Source organism: Globicephala melas, chromosome 17 (assembly GCF_963455315.2).
Source record: "Globicephala melas chromosome 17, mGloMel1.2, whole genome shotgun sequence".
Lineage (NCBI taxonomy): Eukaryota > Metazoa > Chordata > Mammalia > Artiodactyla > Delphinidae > Globicephala > Globicephala melas.
In genome coordinates, this window is record NC_083330.1 from 5,978,074 (window position 1) to 5,989,629 (window position 11,556).

The 11,556-nt window shown below is 41.0% G+C and overlaps 1 protein-coding gene across 3 annotated transcripts in view; it reads left to right on the forward strand.

Annotated features, from left to right (window-relative positions):
- Window positions 1–10,982, forward strand: part of UBXN2B (UBX domain protein 2B) — a 42,171-nt gene extending 31,189 nt beyond the window's left edge. Inside the window, exons 7-9 of one of the 3 annotated variants that reach the window (XR_009559483.2) lie at window positions 2,694–2,846; window positions 6,216–6,645; window positions 10,710–10,982. Coding sequence is in view for 1 of the 3 variants with exons in the window: in XM_060287007.1 (XP_060142990.1) it covers window positions 2,694–2,846; window positions 6,216–6,237 (175 nt within the window). In the remaining 2 variants the exon portion in view is untranslated. Of the gene's footprint in view, window positions 1–2,693; window positions 2,847–6,215; window positions 7,579–10,709 lie in introns of those variants that run through there. The other 2 variants (XR_009559484.1, XM_060287007.1) reach the window with 2 other exon arrangements.
- Window positions 10,983–11,556: the final 574 nt, after the last annotated feature.

Below are 11,556 nucleotides of genomic sequence, written 5' to 3' on the forward strand. Positions count from 1 at the left end.
TGTAGCCCTGGAGACAGCGTCTCGGATAGCTCTGAGGACCTGCTCCAAGGAGATGGGGGAAGGTCAGTGCTCTATAGGATCTTAGTGAAGGGCGGCCGTGCAGTCAGGCACACACGTGGAGCAGATGTCACCGTTTGTGATTTTAGAGCTCTTCTAGATACGAGGAGATGCAAGAATTTGAGCTCATAAAATCTTCTCTTGAAAATATCTAACTATCTGAAGGCCTGTTCTGCCAGTTTTTCCCAGAGCACAGATGCCTCGCTCCTGATCTCCACCCCGAGCTCCTTTCAGGGGACGTTGAAGGTCAGCGGCTGCGCTGGCTATGGACTTCATCCTTGTCGAGCCAGGTGACGAGCGACAGGTTTAGTTGGCACTCCTTTTGAATGAAGTTATATGTGTTAATTAGGCACCAATAAAAGAGGTCCATGAGATTAAAGGCAGCTGCCTTTTCTCCTCCGAAAATTCTCTCCTGCCCTTTACTCTCTTGAGTGTAAACTCTCTTAGCGCTGCTGTTTATTCGTGTAGATGTCAACACAGACGTATGTACAACAGTGACTTTCCTTGTCTAACCCTGGGGATAGAAGAGTGCTTAAAAGGAGTGGATGTCCTTTGATTTTATGCCTCTGTGTCTGCTTTTTGGTTTGTATTTTCCTTGTCTGCATGGGGCACCTTTCAGTGTCCTTTTTAGAACATTGTTAATTATAAAAGGTCCGACATGGTAGTTTCTGTAGTTAACATTTTTCCCGCTTTGTTTTTCATTTTTGTCCCTGTGGGAAAGGCTTGTTTCTTCTGTTGTCAACAGATTTTATCATTTTTAATCGTAGGATCAAGAATGGTAGAAAGTGTAAGTTTTAGTTTTCTATCAGAATCTATGTTGACTAGGAAGTAGCAACAATAAATACTCAGAACATCAGTAGGCTTGGAAGTGAAAGCACGAACATGGCTGATACAAGTGGGCGGTCCTGCCCCCAGCCTGGGATTTTTAACTGGGTCTGGGCTTTTGAGCACAGGAGGGCATAGGACGAAGTAACATCTTCGAGAAAGAAATGTTCATCCTTCCTACAAATCAATGTCAGATTTAACGTTCCCTGAGCTGAAGAGGTCACTATTATTAATGTAGTGAACTTATATGCAAATGAAAGTTTCATATATGCATGTTATAAATACATGATAATAACACCAAGGCTGAGAGGTGGGGTGTTTTTTTCCCTTGAAAACCTATTATAAATGTTTGTAATGGGAGTAAATGTTACTGTTTTTTGGGGGGGGGGGTATTTATTTATTTATTTATTTTTGGCTGTGTTGGGTCTTTGCCGCATGCGGGCTTTCTCTAGTTGCAGCGAGCGGGGGCTACTCTTCGTTGCAGCACGTCGGCTTCTCATTGCGGTGGCTTCTCTTGTTGCGGAGCATGGGCTCTAGGCGCGCCGGCTTCAGTAGTTGTGACACGTGGGCTCAGTAGCTGTGGCTTACGGGCTCTAGAGCGCAGGCTCACTAGTTGTGGCGCACGGGCTTAGTTGCTCCGCGGCATGCGGGATCTTCCCGGAGCAGAGCTCGAACCCATGTCCCCTGCATTGACAGGCGGAGTCTTAACCACTGTGCCACCAGGGAGGTCCCAAATGTTACTGTTTGAAACAGTGTGTACAAAGGTGTTCTACGGCTATTCAAACTCATCTGACTTTCCATTCTTTAACACGAAGCATGTGTGTGGTTCATTTGTGATAAATGTGCGTATGTTGGAGATCGGTGCTGGGGTTCAGCGTTTATTGAGGGCTCACTCAGAGCAGAATCCTGTATCTGGCGGGCAGCATGTCACTTGCGGTCAGTGTCACCCTGACCCCAGCCTGGATGTGATTTCTCCGGAGAGCCCCCCACTCCCCAGCCCCACTCATGCTTTGGTCTAAAATCCTCCCTTGTCCACAACTCTCAGTCCCACTACCCTGTTTACTATAGCATTCGCAATACCAACATTTCCTTGTCCATTTATTTGATTTTATCCCTACTTCCTAACATTCGGGCGCTCTTTCCTGTTCCCCCTGACAATTATAAAACGAAAACGATTTGGTGATGAGTTTGATGTCCTTTGTCCAAGAGAAAACAATCCATGGATTGGGGAGTACAGAGCCCCACAAGCAGTGAGGGAGGTTTGGGGTCAAGAGTGAGTTCACAGAGCTCAGAAGAGGCAACCTGGAAACAGAGCCTGACTCACTAGGAGGCAGGGGTTTCCTTACACGAGGCTGGCAGGGCCCATTTTCTAGGGTGAGGTGAGCTCACTAAAGCTGAATTGGAGGATTGTGATTGGTGGGTGTTAAGATTCCTTGTCAGGTGTTTCCCAGAAATCAGGCTGCTTGAGGTTTAGATCTGTGGCATGGGCAAGCCCCTAGGACGGCCTCCATTATTACATGGGTCTCCCTAAACGAATTAACTTTATCACCCCAGATTCTCAGAATGTGAGTCTGTGAGAGCAGGGGTTGTTTTTAACCTACTGCTGTGTCCTTAGAGCCTAAAACAATAACCTGGACATAGGAGTCACTCAGTAAGTGGTCCATAAGTAACAAATCAGTGAATTAAGATTGGGACCCTCTGAACGTTGGAAGAATATATGCATTCATGTTTTAAAAAGGAGATTCCGAATAGCGCCAATAGAGTCGATACTGGTGACAGAAAACACCTGTATATTTTGTTTGGGTTTAAAGGAAGGAGGAGGAGAAAAGTGATCTAGAAGTGGTGGCCTCGACTCCTCCCAAGGGTGGGAGCATCTGTATCTGTGAGCGGGTGGTCCGGCCGTTTCCCCAGGTAGAATTGGGGCGAAGAGGGCTGAAGAATGTGCTCCTGAGAAGCCTGCGGAGGTGAGATGCCTGGGATTGTCTGAAAGCCAGTAGCAGGGGCTGGGATTCTAGTTTAGAGATAAGGAAGAACAATGCTCTATAAAGACCTGGTAGAAACCCCTCGGAGGGCTCAGTTCTTTTTTTTTTTTTTTTTTTTGATGGTTACTTCTTTAATACGATAAAATGTGTTTCAACCCAAAAGCCAGCATTTTTTAATGACATATACTAGAAAGATGTCCACTATCACCACGATATTTTTAATCAATTCATATTTATATTTTAATAATTAGCAATGAAAGGACTTACACTTTGGCATTCCAAGTTACAAAGGAATGGAGAAAATAACCCCCCTTAAAATGAAATTGACTAAGGTTAAAGACGTTTTGCAACTTTTTCAGGAAGGAGAATATAAATATAAACAATCCTCTTAAATGTTCTTGAAGGTGAGTTTTTCCTAGAAAAAAATAACATGGGACCATGGAAGGCCACTGCTGGCTGTTACTCGGGGCAAGTCAAAGGAGCAAAGATGGCCTTGTGGCCACACCACCAATTTTTTTTTTTGAATTTTATTCTATTTACTTTTTTATACAGCAGGTTCTTATCAGTTATCCATTTCATATATATTTGTGTATATATGTCAATCCCAATCTCAGTGGGCTCTGTTCTATTTGCTTACTCTAAGTACAGCGGTTCTTATAAATTCAATCTTCATGTCAGAGTTAAAATATTGCTAGTCTTATAATAGCTATTTAATTTATTAATATCACATAATTTATTTAAAATGTTTAGCCCTTGATATTTTATTTTTGAATGTAATACCCCATCCTCATTTGTTACTTTAATACTGATACCCCAAAATGTGAAAGTTGATTTAATGAAATTTAATCACAATAGGTTGGGAGTGTGCTAAAATATATGGCAACACTCTTGTTAACTGAAAAGCTGCAGAAACTCAGATGACTCTAAAGGCCGTAACCACACATCGTGCCTTTGAAATCAAACTAGTTTGTGGAGCTGTTGACTTTGGCTACGCTCTCACTTTGGCTGAACTTATAAAGAAAACTCACGAGTCATTATATAGTGTTCTTGTTCTCCAAATTAACCCCATTACCCAATCTTCCACGCAAGCAAAGAAGGCAGAAATGACCTGGAGTTACAGATTTCCAAATAACCTTTATAAACAGAAAAGGATGATCTCTGCAAACATGTATGAGTTTCAATGTTCTTCTTGAAATTATTTCTCAGGCAGAATGATGTTATAAAATTCTCTTAATTTTGATATTCCTGAATAGCACACTTTTATGTAGGTTAAAATACTCAACCGGTACTTATTTAATTTGCATGTTTCTCTTTTTTAACATAAGTACAAAATCTTAAGTATTTATATTTGACATGAGAAACGGCACTAAAGCTTATAATGATAAGTGAAGTAGGTTCTCTATGTGCAGTCCTGGAAATAAGAAATGACTTTTAAGAAGGAATGGTATCCATAGGCATCTTAAACCTTTGGTTTTAGTTGTAATGAAAAGAAGGCTAGATTTGATTCCAAGTCACACCTGTGCCTCGGTGAGTGTGTGGCACACAATTCATCTGCTCTCATCTCCCCAGGTGCAAAGGACCACGGGGCGATTCACAAACTGTATTTTTTCTTCCTCTAAATTATTTTTTAAGATAAGAGGATCTCCCTTAATCTATTAATGAAAATAAAATTGTAAGAGATGTTTGCCTTTCTAGAGGTTTTTATATTTTATGACAAGTTTTTGTTTTACACCTACAGATAGGTCCCCTAACTCCACTTTAAATGGATGGTTGTCCAATTGAGGCTAAGATTTTACGTAAATAATTGCATTTAAGTGTATGCAAAAGTGTGAGTATTCAGCACTTTAATTTTCAGCATATGAAGTAATACTCTAAAGGATATTCAGCTAATATGGTAACTCTTAGTTTCACCACCAGAGACATCCTCAGGTGAGATGTTAATTTATGATGATTTGGTAATTTTGGTTGCATTTAACTCTTGCGTGGAGTACTCTAATGCACTTCAATGTTTTGTTATATTTTTCCTCAGTGTGTTTGCCGTCTTCCTAGCAATTTTATTACGTCAAGACTGATGTAACAGAAAAACCAAACTATTTGAAAGGGTCTGACACTTTCTAAAAGAATATTATGTCTTTATTTTAAAGTGGAGATATAAATATCAAATTCTTTTTTGCATTGATCTAGTACAAGAATCTAGTATTCTTATACAACTATAAGCCAGAATATCTTGAAAGAAAGCCAAAAAGATTAATAAACGTAGAACTCTGAAAAGTTCTTAATGCATCCCTTCAAAAATTTAATGTATTAAAACGTGGGGGAGCGGGGGCAGAGAGACAACGTTTGCTACAGCAGGTATCATTGCCTGGTAGCATTTAACGATATCAAAAATGCTGTTGTTGATTACAATTTAACTTCTTTCACGAGGTGACTCCAATCTTAAAATTAACAGCCCAGGATGTCAGAGGAGAAAGAACTGCATTTCTTCCCACCAATACATATGTATGGAGAGGACCCACATGGGGTCGAGTGAAGAAAAAAAATTTTTCATATGTCATCATCTGGCAATAAACGTCTAAGGCCCAAGGCCCTGTTAACCTTTACAAAGATCAAGGTGTTGCTGATAGTAAAACAAAACCCTTTAGTTGCCTTTGAGAAGGTAACATTAGGACATCCGTGTGCGAGATGTTGGCTACTTATTCCTCCAGCAGACGGCGTGCGGGCCCTGTAAAGAATCTCATCATTATCTTTCCCTCAGCTGGTTGGGCTGTTGGTTTGTTTACTGACGTATAGTTGCCTTAAAATATTATATTAGTTTCAGGTGTACAACATAGTGATTTGATATTTTAATAAAATAAAGAGAGGATGAAAGTTCGTTGTTAAAAACTAGGAATTACGCCAACATCAATATCATTTAGCACTGCTTTTTTCTGACCTTTTGCAGTATAGATAAGGAATACTTGGCTAAATATAATTAGCATCTTTAGAAATGTAACAAGGTTGAATCGTAAAAATATTGCTAGTGTCAATGGATTGGGCCTTGGGTTTTTCAGTGCAATATTGTCCGTTACACATGGCCCAGATGTCCATCACTGGTGTCTCACCCACTGACCGTTCTCCCTGGAAAGCACTTAAAATGCCCCACTAAGGTCTCAACTCTTGATAAGACATTCTCTGTATGTAATGCACTGCCATAAACTGACTTCTTAACTCTTTTCCTGTGTTGGTTTTTCTTTTTGGTTTTTGGGGGGGTTTTTTGTTTTGTTTTTTCTACCCACACCATATCCCCTCCTGTTTTCTCTAGCTAAATTCTGATGACTCTGATTTCAGTTCTTCCTTCTTTTTTATCTGCAGTCACCAGCTCTCACCACGGTAAATTCTATTTTGATCTTTGCCTTTCCCTCTTACAAACCTGTGCGTGCACGTTCGCAGTCCTCAGGGCCGCTGGCAGAGACACGAGTAGCAGAATTGTAAATGAAAATGGAGCGAATTGGCATAGAGGTGGACGTCCTGAATTCCTCACCACGCCTCCACCACCAACTCTGTGAGTCCCAATTTTCTCATCTCCAGAACCAGGAGATCAGAACACCGTCCTTCAGTTCTTAATTCTGATTCTTTTCCACAAAATTAAGCACTGACCAACATAACATGCCTACAGATGTTACCACGGAAGTAAAGATGGACAAATGATGCCCAAAACGGAAACCAACAAGTAAATCCAGAGAAAATATAACGTGTTGTTTATTCTCTTCCTTTTGGATTGCTTTTCTGGGACTGTCTACTGGTAAGAGAATTTGAGAATTCTTATTAAAAACATTTTAGTCTAATAATACCTGTGGAATAGCTTGGTAAAGGATAGCATTAAGCAACAGGTTAAAGACAGTGAAAATTTTGCAGGCCAATACAATTTTCCTGGGCCTAATGCTTAATAGCCTTTAAAAAAAATTATGTTAGAATCTAACGGCACAGACCTATTCAACAAAAATTATGGTTCCTTCATAGGACACTATTCAGTCTGTTGAAAAAATGTCTAGTAAAATAATGATGTGAAAAAATTTACGATAAGTATAAAGCTGTTAGAAAAGATTCGCCATGGGATTCCAGTGTAGCTGAGGGGTGGAGGGGGGCACTGCTTACCATTTCTAGCCCCAATTTTGGTCTCTCATATCATTCCCGACTGAAAATAGCCAGAGCCCTTTGAAGAAACGGTTGACTCCAGGTTAGGGAAAGGGAAACACAAGGCGAGCTCAGGTTATCTGGGGACGAAAAGTAAAGAAGCTTTCAAAGACCAATGGGGTCGTGTCAAAAGGGCACAAAAGCCAGGTTGGTGTAGTTCTCACCGGCCTAATTTGACACCATTTGAGCCCAATTACCAAGATCGTAGTTAACTGAAATTCACTGGGTCCATGAAAATCCGTAAGTCATTCGTGATTATCAAATGAGTCACTAAAACCACTTTGTCACCAGTGGAGGTAGCCATTAAACCAACCCCTTACTTTGAAAACTTTATGCCTTTATTCTGCCTTTCCAGGAAGACCTTTATTTCTCGAAACCAGTAGCCCTCGTTGATAAGGGAAAGCTGAATTAAAGGACAGCTTGTGAAATGTGCACTACGTATATTGAAAATTGTAATTAATTTTGTGAAATGAGATAACGTTTTTAACCATATAGAAGGAAATATTTAATGTGTGCTAAAGTAAAATCTTCCAAAACTGTTCATGCTCGTTAATACAAAAAAAAAAGTCAATCGTGGTGAAGTGTTGGCTTGGAGACAGGCCTGGCTTTGACCCCTGACTTCATTTATCAGCTGGTCAAGGCATTTAAACTGTGTGCCTTAGTTACGTCTTATGCTATACCTACCTTTGATAGGTAACGGGAACTGTATGAGATATGCACAGTTTAACAACTAACTACTGTACTTTTCCCATTAACCTCCTGCTGCTTGACCTGTTTGTCTTCTCTTCTACATTTTTAAAACTCTCTTCTTTGCTCCTCGCTGTTTTAAGCTTTCGCTGGATTTCATTATTTCCACTGATGATTCTTTCGATCTGTGTACTAGGAGCACTCAGTGTGAAATTATCCCTTGTTATCTCTGTGCTGTTGAGTACTTTGATTACATAATTATCCACTTCTCTTAGGTCTTTTGTCTCTAAAAAATTTAACAATCTGTGCCACGTTGTCACTTTGTGAATCAGTCTTCACTTAGGACAGTATCTGTTTTTCTTATTGACTCTTCATAATCTGCTTCCGTGTTTATTTCCTAAAAAATAACACTCCCTCACTCCCTTCCTTCCTTCCCTCCTACTCTCTCCAGCTTATCTCTCCCTCCCTCTCTCTCTCTCATTCGAGATAAAAGGGAGATCACCTTTTCTCCCTGCATGTTCGCACACTTTGCATGTGTCCACGTCTCCTGTATCTCGCTCTTCGGTGGAGTCCGAGCCAAGTTTGCCCCTGACGTGCTCTGCTGACCCCTGAGCTGCTTCCGTGTCCACCCTCCAATTCTCCAATTCCCGCTCTGACCTCTGCCACCCTCACTTGTCAGAAACAGCTGTGCTGAGGTCTTCCTTAACCTCCTCTTTCTAAACTGAATCCAAAATCCTCACTGTGATTGTTAATACTCACATTTTTCAGCTGCTTGTGATTAGCATCTGATCTCGCCTGTAACCATTTACATTTAACTGGCTTTCTTACTTTTCCAGTAATTTATTGAACCCTCACATTTAATTGCAGCCTACTTGTCCCTTATTTGCACATAATGAATTCTTCCCCACGTTTTCATCATATGCACTTTCCAATTCCTACAATTTCTGTAAAAAAGAACAAGCATTCTATTTTCTGGAGCAAATTCACCCAAGAAGACTGACTCTGTTGAAGAACCAATGTTGAAAGATAAAATGAAAATGACAGTAGGGCAAAGGTCATTTGTTCCTTTTAAATCTCCTACCTATCTCCTTAGGGATCTGAATATACAGATAAATAAAGGGAGTCACTAATATACAGACAGGAGCTTTTTAGAGCAGAAGTCAGCAGAGGTCCTCCCCACCCACAGGGTAAGTATGCTTCCCAGCAGTTCCAGGGGTCCTTGTTACCTTCGTGTAGCCTGGTGGAATCAACATGGCCCTGGAGGCAGATCTCAGTTTAATCCCTGAGTGGCCCTGGAAAAGCGACTCAGAGCTCTCATGTCTTCATCTATAAAACTAAATGCACGGTTTCACCTTAACATCTCCCAAAGGTGAGAAAATTAAAAGTTGTGTCAAGATATGTATTTGTTAACTACCCGCTTCCCAAAGAGAGAGAGAAATACAGGCAAAAAAGTACTTCTCCCAGTAGCAGCTATGGTTTCCCTTCCTTCTGGGTTCTGGAGGAAATTGGCTCTGACTTCCATTCCATGTCCATGAAGTCAGAATCCCTTGCCCCTAGCTCCTTGCTTCCATTTAACTAGTTGGATTTATGAATAGTCACCCCACTGCCCCTCACGTGAGGTTCCTGTCCTGTACTACGTTGACACCGATGTCAAATTAGACAGTGGTTTCCTCGCCCACCCAAAGCTCCCAAAAAGCAAAGCTCAGCAAAAACCAAACTCCCCACACAAGGCCTGCTTTCTTCGGCAGCTGACGCTGATAAAAGGAGATTGCAGGGAAAGGAGAATGAACTGTTACAGCAACACAACTTCAGTCAAACGCTCAACAATTCTGTCTTCGAAACTCCTTTCCCCGTCATCCCTAGGGGTTTTTTCTTTGGCCACCTTGTTCCATGCTGCACCCCCAGGCTTAGGCCATCAGGCCAGCTACATGCTCCCTGTTTGGAGGTCAGTGCTCCCTGGAACTCGAAATTCTCTCTCTAGTTAGTGGAGCCAGTTACCTCTTCTCTGTCTCTCATCCTAAGCTTAGCCCCTCAGCTGAACCTGTGGAGGTCCTCTGCAGAAAACGGTGGGCAGGTCATTCAGTGGGATTTGACTTCCTTAGAAGTTGTGAAGAGCATGCTCCCTATCATTACATAATGGTTTGGGTTCTCATGAAAGTGCGGCTATAGTTTCTCAGTCTATTTATTTGTTTTTTAATGCCATTTACCTAGAGTTCATAGAGCTAAGAATAGGGAGCTACCTCAGCGTAAACGTAAGAAGTAGAGTGCACAAATGGTCAAGGCTACGTGCAAGTGCAGTTTGGGTTCGGTGTTCTCAGAGAGCTGTAGTGCTTTAAAAAAAAGGCCTTAGTTAATACTGTTCAAGGTCTCCTGTTATCAGTAAATGGCCTTGATCGTGGCTGTTGGGTTCAGAGTTGAGCAGTCTCCATCTATAACCTCCCGACTCCTGTTGATTTTGGAGGTTTTACAGTTCAGGGCCAATGCTTGCCCTCTCTGAGCTTTCTAACCTACACACAGATGCACGCTCCAGCTCTACTGTGATTTCTCTGTCCTTCACAGATACAGGTGTGAGTTTACCTCTTTGTGTCAACCTATTATTTATAAGCTTTGAAAAGTGTGCCATGTCAAGGTGAACCAAAACAAAGAGAAGAAAATAATCCTAAATTAATGAACACATCTCAATAGAACCAACTTTGCATCCTCCTGCTTTATTTGAGATAGGTATTTTTAAACACTTGTCGCACCTAGCGTGTGGCCCATATAAGATGAACCCGATGTGAACCGGAGGCTGGCGCATGGAGAAAGTTCTTTCTTTCTTTGCGCTTCGGTTAAGCAGCCAACAAAAACAGCATCTCCCCTGATTTCATTCAGCTGCTTGAACCAGCTTTCCAATTAAGCTTTCATAGATTAACATCATGGCAATGGACTCACCGGATTACGTGTTTGAATTTCTCAAATGCCTGTGTCTCCTACGTGTTTCCACAGGAGCTGGGTGGTGTACAGAGGCAGCATGGCTCAGAGGAGAGAAAGTGACTATAACCTGAACCCTAGCCTTTATTCCCCACTTACCATCAGTGAGACCTTGGACGAATCACTTCCCTCCTGCAAAATGTTATACAACATAATAAATTTATGTTGCAGCTACCATCTTTTGATTTAAGGCTTCCTTGCTTTGCTCATTACTACCTGTAAAGTAGGGATTATACCTTTTAGTTGTTCTAACATTTGTTTATGTCATAAGGGCTCTGTGCTTTTTAAATAATCTGGAATTTGATGAAAAATAAAGTCACTCTCTTGGTAGCTGTTATGATCTTATTGTCATCCCCCAAAGTCCTCTCAACATATGATCATAATAATCACAAGATGACTCAGAAGCCTGCATATTTCTCCCAAAACAGGAAATCAGTGTTGATCAGTTCTTGGAAGATTCTTTCAACTTTCAAACGCTTTCAAGATTTCTTGAGGATTGTGGCCATAATGGAAAGAGATAAAATATAGATGTAACGTATTATTCATTTATGCCCTTAGTTAAGTATTATTTGAACTTTCTTTGGATGAATTAACTTACATTTATCTTAGGTTAACTCCATCCATGCTTTTCTCCCCATTTTGCTAGCTTTGTCAGAAAAGTCTGAATGTTTTTTTTCCTGTTTTAGTTTTGAACTCTAGACAAAATTCTCCAGAAGTCAGTTTGGTTTATGCATATCCAAGCTCACAGATGGACTTAACCGGTTGTATGCAGAAAGCAGGATTTCTATGAGAGCAAAACTTCTTCTAACCCAGCATTTTTTAATGAGCATCGCTTCTAATCAGACAAATCCCAGAACCCACC